The 18,147-nt window shown below is 48.8% G+C and overlaps 1 protein-coding gene across 19 annotated transcripts in view; it reads right to left on the reverse strand.

The window, feature by feature from the left end:
• The window catches only part of Trol (terribly reduced optic lobes), a 163,972-nt gene that overhangs the window by 20,045 nt on the left and 125,780 nt on the right, over positions 1-18,147 (reverse strand). For 9 of the 19 annotated variants that reach the window (XM_078187340.1, XM_078187335.1, XM_078187334.1 and 6 more), the window contains 9 exons: positions 17,099-17,212; positions 16,771-16,884; positions 14,681-14,788; positions 9,809-9,925; positions 8,442-8,591; positions 7,585-7,734; positions 6,560-6,670; positions 5,363-5,506; positions 80-187 (listed from right to left, as the gene is read on the reverse strand). In XM_078187340.1, coding sequence (XP_078043466.1) covers positions 80-187; positions 5,363-5,506; positions 6,560-6,670; positions 7,585-7,734; positions 8,442-8,591; positions 9,809-9,925; positions 14,681-14,788; positions 16,771-16,884; positions 17,099-17,212 — 1,116 coding nt within the window. The remainder of the gene's footprint in view (positions 1-79; positions 188-5,362; positions 5,507-6,559; positions 6,671-7,584; positions 7,735-8,441; positions 8,592-9,808; positions 9,926-14,680; positions 14,789-16,770; positions 16,885-17,098; positions 17,213-18,147) is intronic. The other 10 variants (XM_078187342.1, XM_078187353.1, XM_078187336.1 and 7 more) reach the window with 9 other exon arrangements.

Below are 18,147 nucleotides of genomic sequence, written 5' to 3' on the forward strand. Positions count from 1 at the left end.
CAAAAATTCCACAGTAGACTCAGACAAATTATCAAACAGGAGGGCCCCGCGAGCGATAGCTCCAGGCATATAATCTTACGGCAATTCCGCTCGTCGCTGTTGTCTAGGCAGTCCGGGTTTTTGTCGCAGAAAAACTCCTTGTTGATGCACACGCCGTTGTCGCACGGTTTCTGTCCATCCGGGCACTCTGTAAACCATTAGCGTAGGTCAGCGGCGGCAAAGGAACCTCGGCGGCCGATAGAAGACGATAGAAAGATATCCCATAGACAATAGAGAAAGAAAATGTCGGCAGTGCACACGCCTGCGGCGTTACCGAGCGAAATGCGGCAGACCTTCCGGAAAACTGTCGGCCGATTTTATTCGCCGGATGGCCGAAGGAGGGTCTGGTTGAATAAGTGGCCGCGATAATTAAGCGATCGATAGACTGTCCCGCGAGGGACCAGGGGAGGATAAGCCGAGCTCGTCAAACAAACAGGGTGCACACTGCCGGATGTCATGCGACGTTTCATAAAAGAGACGCGGAGTACACCGGCTCATCCCATGTTAGCTTCACGGAAATTAGTCGGAAATAGAATTGGAATACCGATTCGATTAAGCCGACAATTATGCCAGTCCGCGAGCTCGTTAGCTAAGCATTTCACTCGGCTAATTTTGAACCTCGAACTCTTTTCCCCGGATCGGCCGTTCCGATAAGAATTCGGAGAATGTCGCGAGACATTCTCAAGCGAAATTCGCGCGGCCGTAGTCGCGCGTTTCCGAGCTCCAGGACGGTTATTAACTCTTTGCACTCGATCAGCGATTGCACGGCGCCATTAAAAACTGTTCTGTCACGGTTAAAAGTAATCTCATTAATCAAATTTCTTTGTGTCCAAATGTTTAAATGTTATATTTATATTAAATTGCTTCACATCTATAAAATGCACTAGATTATACATATGTGTGTATAAAATGAAGATACCATTTAGGTCGGAAAAACTATTTGAAATTGTGCATTAATTTGGCTTCGAGTGCAAATGGTTGACGCTAGAACTACCACACCGGTAAAAATTTACAATTTTTCATTGTAAAATTGCTCGTGTTACATTTTACAACTGAATGCTACGAATTTCATTTTCGTTTCATTTATTCACGATGAAAACAATTTTGAATCTAGGATGTTAGATATTTATGAAATATTTAAATAAATCACTAGATGTAAATATATTCTACTATTATGTATTGTTTAAGGACCAGTCATCTCGGGTAGGAGAAAGAGCTCCGTCTTAGCTGTTGCTACAGTTCTAGCGTTAATTAACGCGGGATAGAACGAGTCGTTTCCTCGGCAGGTATCGATCACGCGGGCCATTTTGAATGGTACGGTGAAGGTTTCGAGCGGCACGGAACGTTTTCTGTTGTCAGTAACAGCGGGAGCATCGTTCGCGATCGGTTCTCTGCGGAGGGCGGCGCGGCGCGCAATTCGTTACCATTATCGGGCGACCGTGTCATTCGGCCCGCTAATCGGCCCGATAATCAGCATTAACGCCGAAGGCGTTTTGCCGCGGTATTGCCGATCGGTATTCCAATTGAAGAAGGACGCCGCTATCGGAAGAGTAGCAAGTTGCGAAAATTCTACTGTGCAGCCACGATAACTCCGTGAACTACGTCCTCCCTGGGGAGGACGGGGCGGGGTGTATAAATGTACTTTCCCAAAAGCTACGAACGTTCAGACGGTATCAGACAGATAGATCTAGGCAGAAGGAGACGCCTCGTAAATCTAAGACTATGTAGTATAGGTATCATAAGACAGAGAGAGAGAGTAGGAAAGAGACAGAAAAAGAGTGAGAGAGAAAGAGAAAGAGAGAGAGAGAGAGAGAGAGAGAGAGAAAGTGGAAGAGAGATAGACAAGTCAGAAATAAAACACGACCGAGAGATTGTCGAACGGTAGCAGAGATTCGAAATAGTACCGGATCCAGAGAATTTCGTGACGTTTTCAGAAATTGTATCATTTACACTGTAATGTACCATTAACTTACCACAAACGCGTCAAAATACGTGTCCAAGAATGGTTACTACAGTGCGAAATGTCACCAGATTCTCGAGAGAAAGAAAAAGAAAGACACACGTACAAGTGAAAGAAAGAGAAAAATGCTCGTTCACATATCAATCTTCAGGCAACCTGTGCTGAAAGAAGAGAGAGGTGAGAAAAAAATAGAGAAAGAGAGAGACAGAGATAGATAGATAGATAGAGGGTCGAGCAAGTAGCATCACGATTCGGAAACGCAGTATTTATCGAGTCGCTCAAACTGTTCAGTCGAGAGAAAAGTGTCAAAGGGTCAACAGGCCTGAAACACACAAAGACAGTTTTGCGAGGGGTGGTTTTTTTTTTTCTATTCCAAGGATCACGGAAATATTCGTCCGAGGGTGTGGGAATATTCGCCGGGGATTGGACAGAGACCGGAACGCGCGGACGGGCGGGGCGGAGTGGGGAGGCGGACGCGCTAGCTCACTCCGGCAACATCCCTCGCAAATTATTCGGACAAAAATAGCGCAACTGGGTCGAGGATTCTAAAGAAATTTTTAGACGAACGAGTCGAATAATAATAACCACTTTGACCGAATCAATTATGCGCCGGGCGTTGCCGCATACACGTGTCCCGAACCGGGAGGGGGTGGTTTTCCCTGAAAAATTCATTGGACCCCGGCCCGTTGCGAATCTTCGAGCGGTAAACGCGAAAAAGCTGCTCACAGAACCGGCAGCGCGGCGATTTTTTTTCATGCGGACCTTCGTCCCCTCCCCCGAGAGAAACGTCTTCAAATGCGGTCGAGGGTGCGTGCTCGCGCGCGAAACCGCTCCAGCGGTTCTCAAAATTCAAGTCTCCTCTAGCCGAAAAACTAACCCGGCTATTCTGGCACAATCGTTTTCGAGAACCCTGCGAATTTAGATCGAGGAAACAACAGCCAATTAATTGCAAGATATCTGCCTCCCATTTCAATGGTTGAAACTATTTTTCCTATGATCTTTAGAGTTGGAAATATTTTTCCGATGATCATTCTTACGAATTATGATTCAGTAGGCTGTCCTTTAGAAAATAGGATTCACAATGCTACTAATATAAATTGCGTTGAATTAAATAAAATTCTAGAGGGTTGAAAAAAAGTTTGTTCTTCAATTAAGAATTTAAACTATGTTCCCCTTAATCTTAAGAGTTGGAAATATTTTTGTGACATCGTTCTAGTAAATTATAATTGCGTACAGTGCCATTTAAAAAAGAGGGTTGTTAGTGGCGTCGCGACAAATTGCATTGTACTAATTAAAATTGTAAGAATTTAAAAAATAATTTGTTACTCAATTGAAGGTTGAAACTACTTTTGCATTGACTTGAAAAATTGAAAGATATTAGTATAACGAGTCACCTTACAGATTACGATTGTATAGGGTGTTTTTAAAAAGAGAGGCTTCGCGGTTGCGTCAGCATAAATAACAATAAATGAACTACTCCGTAATAATAATTTAACCATCTCCAACTTCCCCATATTTAAAACAAAAATGATCAATCGTTAGTGTAGACAATTACGTATAGAATTTGTTTTTTTGAAAACTGGGGGCCGAGTCGTCGCGGCGCCAGCGTCGTGGCGAGGGCGGCAGGCAGTCAACGTCCGCGTGCCGGAGAGGAGAACACGGTCGATAGAATGACGAAACGAGATTAACGGCTCTCGCCGAGTCTGGCCGAGCCCTCGCATTAGTTACAGCTTCTTAATTGCCGCCTTGAAGACCGACGCGCGAGCCGAGGAGCCTCCCGAAGCGATCCCGCGCGCCCACGCATCGATTTCCATTCTCTTGGCTTCTGTTCGCCTCCTCGTTTTTCACGCTCGACTCTCCCGCCCGGGCCGTGCAACTACCTACCCTTCGATTTTTATGGGGAATACGCTGCCCGATAAATAAATACCCTTAAGAATCTCCTGCACGGCCAATGGGAATTAGGGGCACGATCGATGTATGTTACGCTGACTGTTGCATCTGTCTTTTGATACGATTCGATTCGCTAATGGAACCGCGAACAATCCGTCGGGGAAGAATTTATCACGCCGTGCGTACGATAAATTATTTATCGAGCATCCGCCGCCGAACCGTGGCTGAACCGATTAATAAATTATTTGTCGTAGTCTCGATTCGGATCGCATCGACCGGATATCGCGCGACAATTATAAACGTCTTTAGGAATTTTTATACGCCCCTACATGGCACCGGTCGTGTACGCGGCCGTTATTTCCGGCAGATTTTAAATCTAGCTGATTCGTAATTAAATATTATTTCGTCGAACAAATAATAAAGGATCCGCCGGTGAAAGGAGAACAAGTGGCCGGTATTATGGGGACGGTGGCTGCACAAAGGGAAAGTGAAAATAGAAGAACGGAGAGAAAAACTCAAATAAAAGGCTGGCTGATGAAATCTAAACATAAAAGAGCGAATCCTGTACAGATGTGAATTACGATTCAAATTAAAACAAACATTGTAAGCCAACTTTACATAATTGACGGTGAGAAATAAACGTTGAACGGACGGATGAAATTCGCCGCGAATTCCAACCCGATTTCGATCCGTGACCAACGAAACAGTTCGCGCGGCTGGATCGGAGCGGGACCGCGGCCGGTTTTTTCGCGGGGATGATTACGAGCCAATTCGAAAAGCGTGCGCGCGGAATTGCAATCTTTGGGGATAGAATGGGGAGGCCATGCGAACCCCATGAGACGCCGGCCGGCCGGCCGATGTTAATGGGATTCTCTCGAAGATTCGCCGGCGGCCCGGGCTGCGGGGGGTGGGGGGAAAAAAAGCGCGAGGTCAAACGGAACGTCGAAACTCGTAGCGGGAATAATTCATCAGCTGCGTGTTAGAGTAGCTCGGTGAAATTACGTGTGTAGAGGAGCGGGGGTCGGGCGCGGGATGCAGGCACGGGGGGAACAAACAGACAGATAAGATACAGAGAGAGAAAAAATGGGTCGAGAATGAAACAGGAATGATTCTCGTTGCACCTTGATTGCTTCTCCCGGGGAAAATTGCCTCGAGTCCGCGTCGATGTCTCGTGCCGCTATAGATCATGCGGATCTACCAAGCGGAATCCAGCATCTGAGTCACGGAACCACGATCGAGATGCATATCAAGTCGTGCCGTCGGTTTCTAAAAATGATCTCTTCGCATCGAGATCGTTGCCTACTCGGTCTCGCTCTTCAGGGCCCGTTGGATCAAGGTAGACCTTCAGGGTCCACTTGGAGCCGTCCCGAGGAGCGAGAACCTCGCGGCATGGACTCGAGAGCAACTCGTCCCCGGGGAGGTCTCGAGCCCTCAAGGTCGAGGAACTCGAGTCGGTGGTGAACGAAACAGTACCCGAAGGTGCCGAGCCTGGCCTTGAGTCACGGCAGTTGATCTCGTCGGAGCCATCGCGACAGTGCGGCCGGCCGTCGCAACGTCTCTTACTGTCGAGGCACAGTCCGTCGTTGCACCGGAACATTCCATCCGGACATTCGTTCACTACAATTTCATCCCGAGAATGTCTAAGTTGTTCTCCGTACAGCATCGTGCGGTCGTTGGGATACGGGATCAGAACGGAGGAAGAAAAATGGCCCTGACGACAGGTGTCCCCTGTCCCCGTTTAATTTGCTCTTCAGGCTCGAGCGGTATATTTAAGACACTGTCAGCCTAGAGACCTCTTTCAGCCTGAAGACTATAGCCTTCCAGGACCTAGAAGACCTTGGAGATTCATCCTCCCCTGGATATCCGAGACTAAAAGATCTCCAGATATTGGCAGAGCTCCACAGGGATAAAAGAATCTGTCGAAATGACATCTCTTTGATCCTGAAGACTATAGCAATTGCTAGAAGACCTTGGAGATTTGATTACTCCTGGAAAACCCAAGTCTACAAGGTCTCTTGAGACTGGCAGAGATTTCTAGGTTCAGAAAAACCTGCTAAAGTTATATCTCTTTGACCCCAAAGATCCTGGCCTTGCAAGAATTTGATAGAGGACCTTAGAGATACGTGTACCCCCGAGATACTCAAGTATGAAAGGTCTCCGGAGATTGGCATAATTCCCCAGGCCTAGAAAAACCTACTAAAGTTGCATCTGCGAACCTGAAAAGTACCTTGCAGCAAAGACAGTGGACCCTGTCGCCACCCTTGCCCCAGGCTACCTCGCGTTTGTCCTTCGGAGTCCCAGGACGTCGAGAAGTACTTACACATTCGGTCGAAGTTGTCGAAAGACCATGAAATCATGCAATCTCTACCGTTCATGCAGAAGACGAGACGCGTGCGACACAAATAATCAGTAAAATTCTACCGATTGCTTGCTACGGCAACGAACTATGCACGCGGGCGAGGGAATGCGATTGTTGATATCTGATCTGATCGGACAATTGCTTGTTAGTTGCGGCTCTCTGAGTGACTCGAACGAGGATTAGTGGGGCAACCGCGACACCGATCAAACGTCGTCGAACATGATCTTATCTGTGGTAGCAGGGAAAGAGAGGGTGGACGGCCAATTTTCAAGGTGGAGCGGAAAAGGCGGGGCTACGGGACACATAGTTACCACATCGATCCTCGTCAGATCCGTCAGAGCACTGCATTATGCCGTCGCATCTCACGGTTTCCGGCAAACATTCACCGCTGGCGCATTTCCATTCAGCCGGAGTGCAGACACCTTGCCCGATACAACACGTGTAAAGCACACGAACAATGCGTTAGCGCGGCCAATTCGTTAGGCGAATCAGGGGACGGTGGTAGGAGAGGGTGTAACGAGGTCACTCAGAAGTTGCAGTTCGTCAAAATATTAGATCAGTGATCGTTCTAGATTCTTTTTCAGCTTTTCAGCGGACTGTGTCAAGATTTAGAGTAATTTAGGGCGTGTCAGTTGCTATAATCATTGAAATGACGTACGATGTTTCTCGCAAATTAAATAATTTTCTTCTTGGAAAATTTCAATTACATGTTGACGTCTTTTATACAAGTACGCATTTTGTCATAATTTAAATATGTCAAGGATACCATATCTTCAATTTAATAATGTTTTATTTAAATAAAAATGAGAGCTGCGAGAGCTCAGTAACCAGGGCAGACCATAGCAATTGTCACACTTTTTCTAGAAAGACTTTGAGTGGAAGTAGGTATGTTTTTGGTCAGAATTTAAGTTTGTACTGCCTGACCAGACTTTGAATAGATTAGGTGTGCTACTGGTCAGCTTTACAGGAGATTAGGAGTCTTTCTAGTCGGATTACAAGTGAATTAGGATTGTTACAGGTTAGATTTTAAGGCTGATCAGTTATAATTGGATAACGTCTGGTATTGTTCAGGCTTCAAGTATGTTGTATCAATTATTGGTCACATTTTCGGTAGAGTGAGTCAATCGTTTTCAAAACTTTCAGTAGAACGGATCAGTTATTGGTCAGACTTTAAGTAGAATGGGTCGATTATTAATCAAGTTTTCAGTAGATTGAGTAAATTATTGGTCAGATTTTCAGTAAATCGAGTCATAGGTTAGACTCTTAAGAAAACCAAGTCCATCACAAAATTCTGAACACACTGAGTGACCCATCATAGGATGAACAGAGGTCTTACCACAGCCACGTTCGTCGCTGCCATCTAGACAGTCGAAGATATTGTCGCATTTGCGTCTTAGCAGCACACATCTGCCGTCGTCGCAACGCATATACTTGCTCGGATCGCATTCCCTTAGTCCCTGATCGGTCCAGGTAGGCCAAGCCGGTTCTGAGCGGTTCACATAGACAAACAATGCGTTGCGAAAAATGCTACTCCCAAAAACGAAGCGGTTACTTGGCGGGGAGCAAACAAGTACGAGCGGGGACCACGGCGCTCCTTGTTCCGACCGTTCCACGTCGGATGGATCCTTCGAGTAGGATCTCTCGCGAGAGCAAAGAAGCCCGGATTCTTTAATCCGGTTAATTAATTAGAGCGCCGTGATGCCCGTCGGCGAGTGCTGGACAAACAACGACAGTCTCTACCTAGGCAGACTGTGGACTCGTGCGGCAAGCACACAGCGCAGAGGAAGAGGAGTCGAATCACGGTCCAAAGCAGACATCAAAACATATATGAGGGTTTTGAGGCACTGGCCGGCTCAGATGAAAGTCCTTCTTTCCGAGTGGCTCGGCCAAGAATTTCTCAAACTTCCAACGCCGCTTGTTCAGACTTAGTCGAACCTGATCAAACTTAACCGAACAGTCTCAAACATCTCGAATACTTCCGACTAGTCAAATCGAACCGGAGGTCTTCGCTCCTGATCGGCCAGTGCCCGTAATTGATTCCGCCGTTGCGCGGAATCCTCGTGAAAGCGGTTTCGAAAGAGCGTATCAGAATTTATGTGCCCACGACACCGGCGAAAGGATTTCGCGCAGCCGGCGTCCACGAACGTATAGACAAACGGAAAAATGAAATAAAAATGGGGCGAGAAGGCATACTGGGAAGCTCAGTCGCGTGTGTAGTGTTCTTGTTCGCACAATCTTCGTCGCTCTGGTCGGGACAGTCCGGATGGCCGTCGCACCTGTAGACCCCTTCGATGCACTTGTTCCCGGTGTGGCATTTGAACTGCGTGGGCGTGCATTCCCGTTCTGTTTGTTTAGTGTGGCGGTCGTTTGTGTCGCAGCGGGAATATATATGAGCAGAGAACACACATTTATGTACAGAGATGTCGACGATCAACTGGGAAGCGGTGAACTTCGTTTCGGGGACCAGGGGGTGGCGCCGTAGTGGCCGATTACCGAGCCTTCGGACAGGTGAACTCGACGATCGTCGTAATCAAAGCGTCTCCGACGGGCACACCCCCTGGTCGCCGAGACAGGGGACGACAGTTCCTCGACGAAAGGAGGGCTACTTCTGTGTCAACTATTCTCCCCGGGGGTTTCGTTTCTATCGTGGACACCATGGAAGCTGGAAGAAGCTCGAACAACGAAAGCGTTCGACCAACACTAGTAGTACCAAAGCTTGTCGCGAGTTACGGGATCCGTATCTGGGGTGCAACTTACAGGACCGACGGTTAATCGATCGTAGAACCGGTCACCGTTAGTTCTACGGCCGGAACGATAAAGTCTCGCGACCATCGTTCTCGCTACGCACAATTAATTTACAAGATTAACAGTGGGGCGGTGGTCACGCGAAGCTATTAGTGCGGGAACGACAGCGACGATGAACGTTCCGATCTTGGTAACGCGTCCGCGGTGTAGTTTTCGTTCGCGGTTGCTCGGACCGCGAAAACAAACTGACTTTTCGGTGAACGACGCTTCATTGGCCGCGATTGAAATTGGATAAGTGACAGCGATCCCTGAAATCAATAAACGCTGAGCGAGCCCGGTCGGCGTAAGTTGGAATCACTTCTTGTTGTTTAAAAGTTTCCAATTAACAAAATTCATATAACAGATATTCAATTTGGCCTTCCTTACAGATTACAAGGAGTTCATTTCTTGATATACCGAGTAACATATAACAGAATAAAATACATTAAATAAAACCAAATGAATTAAAATAAAACAAAATAAATTAATACGAAGTGAAATACAATTAATTAAATGGACACGAAATAGAATAATTTATGCAACGGGAAGTTTCCAATTAATTAACGAAGACTTGGGTCGGAGCGTTCATCGTCGCGACTCGGTCCGACGCTGTCACGGAGCAGCCCCGAGAGGCGAGGATCATTGTAGCAGGCGGAAGCTAGGACCGTTCGCGCGTTCGCTTGTCCCCCAGGATCCATCGCGATCGGTAAGATCGACGGAACGATGGATCGGCGAACGTCGAACGGCCCCGTTAGAGAACGTAAGTGATTGTATACCGCAGTCAAGCTCGTCTTCTGCTCTCGGGCAGTCGTCCAATCCGTCGCAAACCGCGCCCTTCGATATGCAAGAGCCGTCGCTGCAGGTGAAGTCCATAGAAGGGCACGGGGCCGACTCTACAGGGCGCCACCGGCAAAAACAAACAGCCTGTTTCGTCAACACTGGCCACCCCTTTCTCGGAGGCTCCGGGCTGTTCGCGGGTCCAGGGACTGAACCACGAGGATCGCCCGACCGTGAAAAGCTCGAAGCCCCATCGGGGGAGCGTTATGTACAAAAGCTGTCCACCCTGGGACACATTTAAAGCGACACGGGACGTCGACACACTGAAAGCAGTTCGTCACAGTGATCGTTACGGTACACTCTGGGCCTGCGATATATTCTTTGGCCCGTAAGCTCACCGGTCGCCTTGCCACACTGACTCAGTTTCTGTTTTCGAGTGGAATAGGGTCGCCGCTTTCTGGTCCGTCAAAATCCTCGGTAGACTCAGTTCGCCACTGGTCAGACATCGAATAGATTTGTTCAAGTACATGGTTGCAAAGTAGATTTATCTTGCGTCTGATCGGACACAGCAAACTAAGTCTACGACGAGTAGTCAAGCGTCGTGTAGATTCAGTCTGCCGGGCCAGACGTGAAGTGGATTAAATCGACTACTGATCGGAAAGTGAAGTAGATTGTATACAGTCCCTGATCAGACACCGAGTGAATTAATCCTGTAAGTGATTCGACGACAATAGGAGAATATTGGTCAGGCATCGAGGAGAACAGGAAAGTACGTGGTCAGACAGTTAGTGGTTCGAGTGAATGATTCGCATCAAGGAGAAGTGGAGTGTGAGTGGTAAGACATCTAGTAATTCGAGTCAGCGACGGGTCTAGCTAGCAAATGAATCTCGTGATTGATCAGACGTAGATCCCCAGTCAGCGTGGCAAGGCCGTGGATTCACTCGGCAGTAAAGCGACTTTTCCTCTGAATATCCGCAGCCCAGCAGAGCGACCAACTCCTCGACGGGGCTCGATACAGTGGGGATTGGGTGACTTTTTACAGGGGAGTCCTTCGAAGCTGACTAACACTTAAAGCAATCTGAAGAAGCCCCTGGTGGACGGGTTAGAATAATATTCCGTGGGTTTATGTACAGTGTCTGTGTATCGAGTGGAACGTATTGTGTCTGTTCGCAGCTAGCTACCTCGACGAGTAAGGAAACGGGAACTACGTGTCCGAGCAAATCCCGTGGGATTAGCTCGCCGGGTCTCGGGCGATCACTAATAAACAGAGCTCGTCGTGCTCCGTTCGAACACAGAGCCTACTGTTCTCTAGTGGAATTTTCTGGGGATTAAAAGTGCTCGTCGGACTCCTCCGTCGCATTCGTGAGGCGGCGCCGTCGCCTCGGCGGTTCCCTAGAAAAATCCTGAGGGGCTCGGGAGTCCCCGGATCAGAGCTATCGAACCTACCTCTAGCCTCCCAAGAATCTAAGAGCACGAATGCCGAGGGAATCGTCGGAGCAGAGAAAATCCCCTAGATCCTCCCAAGGCGTATTTGTACAGCACAGATGGACGTCACAAAGTTCCCATAGAAGTCCGAACACAGAAGACTCTTCTTCGCCAGTTCGAAGCCGGTTTGTACAACATGGACAGAAAGAATGCCCGGAGTTCGACTGACTCCACGGACGTCCGGCGTCTGGATGTCCCACGAAGCAAGATAGTCTGTACAGCTTAAGATTAGGACAGCTGCACCCCCATTCTGAACTACCTTCGTCGCCGCAGTCAACCTCGTCGGCTCCGTTGTTGCAGTGGTTGCGTCCGTCGCAGACATACACGTTGCTGATGCACCTGCCGTCGCAGGGGAACTCGTGCTTGCTGCAGGACGGCAGGTCGCCCCTCTGTCTGTGGCTAGGGATCCCGTTGCCGAAGTCATGGCAATCGAACTCGTCGGTGCCGTCTTTGCAGTCCGGATGCCTATCGCACTTCATACTGTTATGCAAGCAAAGATACCCGTCGCAGAGGAACATGTCGTCGTCGCACGAGTACGACGAGCCTCTCGGAACCACGAACCCCTCGAAGTCGATCATATTCACTTCCTGCCCAAGAGTAGAAGACTCCAGTGTCCCGGCACTCTGCATTCTCGTTGAATTGTCCTTCATCGGAGTAGCGGTATTACGCTCCACGGCGTCATGGTATTTCGGAGATGCCGGAGAGGTCCACTCGGGATAGTCCCAGGTGAAGTTGTCAACCGTCGTGCTGGACCGGTTCCTTCCCCTGTCATTGTCCTTCTTCTTCGGCCTCTTAGTAACATTATCGTCGTTCTTATTCGGCTTCTTCTTCGACTTGTTCCCTTGATACCCTTTGTGCCTGCGACTTGACTTTGGCTTTCTTGTGCTATGCTCGGTGAACACCTCCACCAAGTCCGGGGACACTGTTGTTTTACTGAGATTAGAGCTGGCTCCCCAAACGTCCGCCTGTTCCTTCGACTCTTTAAGATTCTCCAGGGTGTAGTTCGCCTCGTCCGCGGTGAATGTCGTCGCCTCTCCGGAGTCGTTCAGGTTAGAGTTTATTTTCTGGTGCTGGAGCAGCAGTTTCCAGTACTGGTCGCAATCTGAGGAACAGTTCGGGCCCAACTCCTTCAAGACCTCGTCGCTTCCGTTCAAGAATTTCCTCAAATACTTCTTTAAAATCTTACATTTAATGCTGATCTTCGTGTTGTTTCTGGAACTGGTCGGTTTGGTGCTCAAGTTCTCCTCCACCGTTGTCTCCGTGGTGTCATCGTTGAAGCGTTCTCCGGAGGACCGCTTCAATCTTGGCGTGTGCGCAATGTCTTCTTCCGTATTTGCCGGCACAGTGTTGACTTCGCCTAGCGTTGTCAGCTCTTCGCCACTTCCGTCAGTGAACCAATCACCTGTACTGGCTTTGAAAGGTTCGATGGACGTTGTTTCCTTCGACGTCCACTCCTCCGTCGAAGAGCTCGGACGTTCATCTTCGTCTTCCACGATTTCCAATCCGTTTCTCGTGCTGCCTTCATCTTCGTCAAACTCTACTTCATCTTTTTTCAGGTTCGTTTCGCTAAATACCTTCAACAGCGTTGAAAAAAGATCAGTCGTGGAAGGCGGAGGCTCTGTCGAAGTGCTCTGGCTCAACGTGGTGGTATGATAAACGTATTTCTCTATAAGATCGACCGCGGGTGTCTCTTCTTCAGCAACGCTCGACGTAATCCAGGTTGCGTCATCGACGATCGACGCAGGCGTAGGCAAATCGTCGCGAACCAATTCTACGTTCGTCACGTTCTTCCGAGACGTTTTCTGCTTGCGATGTTTTCTCCTTTTGTTCTTCTTCTTTCTCCCCACCGGCGCGGTGGTCTCTTCAGCAGCCGTGGCCCAGGTGGCATCTCCAAGGATCTGAGCAGGCGTGGACAGCTCCTCTGTGCCAAATGCGATCGAAACATCGATGCCAGCGTCGTTCTTCAAGTTCTTCCGTCTCTGATGCTTTCCCATTTTCCTCTTCTTCACTCCCGACGCGACGTTCTCTTCAGCAACCGCGGACCAGGCGGGATCTCCCATGATCGGAGCAGGTGTGGGCAACTCCTCCGTAAAAACTACAGTCGAATTATCGACGTCGTAGTCGTTCTTCGGGTGCTTCCGTCTCCGATGCTTCCCTCTCCTCCTCTTCTTCTTCTTCTTCTTCTTCTCCGACACGGCATTCTCTTCAGCAACCACGGACTTGAGATCGTCCCCAAAAATCGAAGCAAGCGTGGACGACTCCTCCATGTCTACTACGGTCGAATTATCAACATCAGAGTCGTTCTTAGGCTGCTTTCGTCTCCGATGCTTCCCCCTCCTCCTCTTTTTCTTCTTATCCGAGCCGTTATGCCCTTCAGCAATCACGGACTTGGCGTCGTTTCCGAGGATCGAAGCAGCCGTGGCGAACTCCTCTGCGTCAGCCGCGGTCGAATCATCAACGTCGGAGCCCATACTCGCGGTCTCTTCCGTCGTATTCGTTACCTTCCTCCCCCCCTCTCCACCCTGCTGCATCGTCATCGAGGTAGTCTCGGTACTCTCGTCAGCGTAATCTTCCTTCTCCAACAGCCGTCGCCCGCTCTTATCAGAACGCATCAAGCGTCTGTAGTAGAAGCCGGTCGGCGTATCGCCGTTTATCGAGCTTCTCTCCTCGGAATCCGATTTCTTCTCCTCCACGGTAATTTTCATCAATTGCTGCCGGGAGATGTTAAATCTCGCCAGGAACATCCTCTCGTCGTTGTACACGTTCCGCCACGAAAATTTCTCTAGGATGACGATCACAATGAACGATCGTGGGAGATTCAGTGTTACTACCGGGGAGTTTCCCTAGACTTTAGAAACCATTCCGGAACTAGAAAACGTTCGCCATGGGCGCAATTCTCCCTAAGAGCCAGGAAATTCACCCTAGAACCGTAGGATTCCTCACCGGGTGTCAGGAGATTCTCTCTATGGTCAAGGAAATTCATCTTGGACTGCAGGAAATTCTCCCTAGGATCCTGGAAATTTTTCTTAGGAACTGGGAAATTGTCCGTAGGATGCTGGAAAGTTTTATTAAGATCGAGAGAATTCTCCCTGGGATCCAGGAAATTCTCCGCTAGATCCAGGAGATCCTGCCTAGGGACAACGAAGAAGCTTACCATACGGGAATACGAATATTCCCTAGGCTGTAGACCCTTCAGGACACTCGGCAGGCCGAAGCCGCGGTCCGTTGAAAAATGCAACGCGGTTCCCGTCGACAGAAATTCCCTAGCTAGTGGCGGCGCGCGATCGATCGCGTTTGTTTACGCGACCGCCGCGAAAAGCGCGGCCGATGTCGGTGTTCGTGTTAGTGTTCGCGTTAAAGTAGGTGGCGTGAAATGGCATAATTACCGCAATCCCTCTCGTCGGAGCCGTCGGCGCAGTCCTCTATCCCGGTGCACTGCAACACGTAGGCGATGCACTGGCCGTTCGCGCATTGGAACTCGCCTTCGCCGCAACCTGCTCCATACCACATACTCATGCACGTTTAACCCTTGAACCGACGAACCCGGCGGGACAGGCGGACGATGTTTCGCTCGCAGAAAGCTTCGCGAACTAGCGGGGAAACGCGACGGCGCACAGAGCAGCCAGACGGAGACGTACAGTCCGAATAGTTTCTTACAGCGTTGTTAGATCCTGTTCATTTATTTTATGCTTATGTACGCGTATATGGTATAGAATAAGCAAGAGAAATGAGCTGTACCCGAAAAGATAATACTTATTCTATAACACGTAATAAGCGTATAATAATTGGACAAGATCTGATAACGTGATGCGATAATATTTGGACTTTCTATCTCTGTCGGGCGAGACTTTGTTCTCGCCGCGCTGTGCCACGTGTTTGATGACAGGCTTGCGTTCGTTCGCGCGAATCTCGCGCTGTACGAAGGGTGAAAAGCGCCTCGTATCCCTCGTGAGAATGAACCGCGACTGGACCATGGTGATATGATCGAGGGTCAAGGTCGGACCGCTTCGAACACGTTTAACAGCGTAACCGCGATCTAGCCGAGCCGTCGAACGAGATTCCAAGCGGCTCCGTCGTCGAACGACACACATGGCACGGGCGAATTGCTGATTGATTGGGGATGATTCCCGGGGGGTGCGGGTGCTGGAGAAATCTGACGGAGCGTGGCATGCCGGAAAATTGCATGGGGGGTGGAGAAGCCACATCCGGTCGGTGTTCGGTCAGCATGGAAAATCGTAAATCGAACCTCGGGAACCGGTGGCTAGGGGAAGAAAGTGTCGGAGCGAGGGTTCCGCGACGTTGGGGTCGATCTTCAGCGCTCGACGAGCTGTTCGGAGATCGAGCTAATGGACGCGAACGGTCCTTTTGGAAGGACGGTGTCGCATCCTGATGGGTGAAATTCTCCGAAACAGCTCCCGAAACGTCGTCACAAGGGGGCGGGGGGGGGGGGGGGGGGTGGCCGAGTTTCTGCCAAGTCTGTAGAACTTTCGATGGAAATGAGATAAAGAGTGATTCTTGTTTTAATTAAATTGAAAGTGTTTACGGAATAAGAGAAAGTTATAGAGGATGTAGTATCAATAATTTTCGATATTTACGATTTTTGTTTAACTTGATATCGATACAATTTTGGTTTACCCGTTAGAGTGTGGGGTTCGATGTTTTTCTGGACTTTTCTATTTTAGATTTTATCATTTCCTATCGCAGATTCTGTTCCTGGAATTTAAATGCCGCAGCAAAATTTGAGCAATATTTCAGAATTGGAGGTCAACGTGATTCAATTCATTGGTCCTTTTTAAATATTTTTATAACCATTTGATTCGATTGTACATATTGGATGACACATATAAGTAAATAAGCCTTACACTAGGGCCAATGCAAAGACCAATAACCCTATATGAAATATCCAAAGATATGTATTTGTAAAAAGTGATAAAAAAATTTGAGAATCGACTTAAATCCTTATTTTTCTCAAATCCTAAAATACTGTACAAAACACTTGTTGCCGGACTGAAAAATTCGGTGTATCAGAATCTATAGGAAATGACGACATAGAGTCTAGAAATAAATAACAAGTCAAAAAGGTAATTCAATCACAATTCATAATGAATAAACAAAAATTTTATCCCAATATCAAAAATTATTCTCACGAGACATTCTCTATATTTTTCCCTTGTTTGCCAACATTTTAACTTTGATTAAAAAAAAAAATCATCCCTTTCTCTCGTGTCTGCCAAAAGTACTTGGACACGAGGCTGGCCATTTTTCCCGACTGTGCGGCGGATCAATCCCCATCGGCAGGAGCAACAAGTTGCTCCGGTAATAAGGGGATTCAGACGTTCGTCGTCGGCCCATTAAAGTATTCCAGAGATCGTGGATATCCGGCGGGCGCGGGCCACCCAAGGTGCGCCCGTCTGTTCCTTGGAGGCAATCGAAATCACGTTTCCACTGGCGAGGGGCCGGGAACAGGTGCACTTACCGCACAGTAGCTCGTCCTCGCCGTTCCGGCAGTCGGGCACGTTGTCGCACCTTTTGTTGATGTTCACGCACGTGCCGTCGCTGCACCGAAACTGGTCGCTGCTGCATGTCGTCACTGCAACGACAGAACCCAAAATTAAAGAATACCACGACCGATTAAAACATTTCGAATTGATTCTGCAAAGCGCAGAATCCGTCTGAAACGCGACAAACGGATGAGAAATCGAACTGCAAATAAGCAGAAATCCAATTGAAAATAATGAGAAATCGAATCGAAGATAACAAGCAACCGGATGTAAAATACTAAAAAAAAACAAAGAAAATAATACCGCTGCAATTGCGTTCGTCAGAGCGATCGTCGCAGTCCGATCGACCGTCGCATTTCATGCTGAGGCTGACGCAACTTCCGGTTCCGCACTGGAACTGGTCCTCCCGGCAGTGCACTGTTCGTTGTGGAAAAGAAAACAAAGCAAAATGATGAACGGAAACGCCACGGGAATTACAGCGAACTTGGTTCGTGTCGCGGTCCGCAACGAGGCGGAACAATCGTCGGCCTGTTTTGCTGTAAAAATGGGGGCCCGAATTGTTCGCCGTCTGAATTAAAGAATTAATGGAAAACCGTGTCGCGGCGCCGCGATCTGTTATTCTTTCCGATGGAACACCATTGTCGAGACGGATTTTAAATGAATTCTATTAGCGCGCCAAACGAACCTCGTTGTCGCGCCGGAAAACGCAATTCTGGTTTCGTAACGAGTCGCGAACGCGCGGCTCGTAATTACGGGGCCTTTTAAAGAAGCATTATGGGAATGTCGAATGAGGGCACTGGGGAATCGTGGCCGCGTTCGGGCTGGTCGCATGCGTTACCAGAAAATCGGAAGCATCGAGCAGTAAGGAGTAATCGCGATCACCATGGAAAAACTGCGCATGCATCGGACGGTTTCGGGGAATCGCAATCGCCATGGAGAAATCGTAAGCAACGAGCAGCAAGAGGGAATCGCGATCGCCATGAGAGTGTCTGCCGGTTCCTTGTATAAATGGCGGCTGGTATGGGGGAGGCGAGCGCGTCCGGTGGAATTGGTCTGTCACTGGAAGGGAAACGAGGCGGATAGCGATAATTAGGCAGCGGAGCGATAGTAATGAATCGGATTAATCGCGCGCGCGGAGCGTCAGGGCGTCTCGCGCTCCTTCGACGCGGAATAAAGGAAAGGAAACGAGATTCAGGGAGATCGCGGCGTGCTATTAATCGCTCGAGAAACAACCGTCCATTATCGGGAGCCGGGCGTTATATCCTTGGACGAACGATTACTCGGCCGAACGGCCACGCGACTGCCTCACTTCGATTCCTGGATCGAATATCCCCGTGCTCGTCGACCGTGAT

This window comes from Augochlora pura, chromosome 7 (genome assembly GCF_028453695.1).
Source record: "Augochlora pura isolate Apur16 chromosome 7, APUR_v2.2.1, whole genome shotgun sequence".
Classification (NCBI taxonomy): Eukaryota; Metazoa; Arthropoda; class Insecta; order Hymenoptera; family Halictidae; genus Augochlora; species Augochlora pura.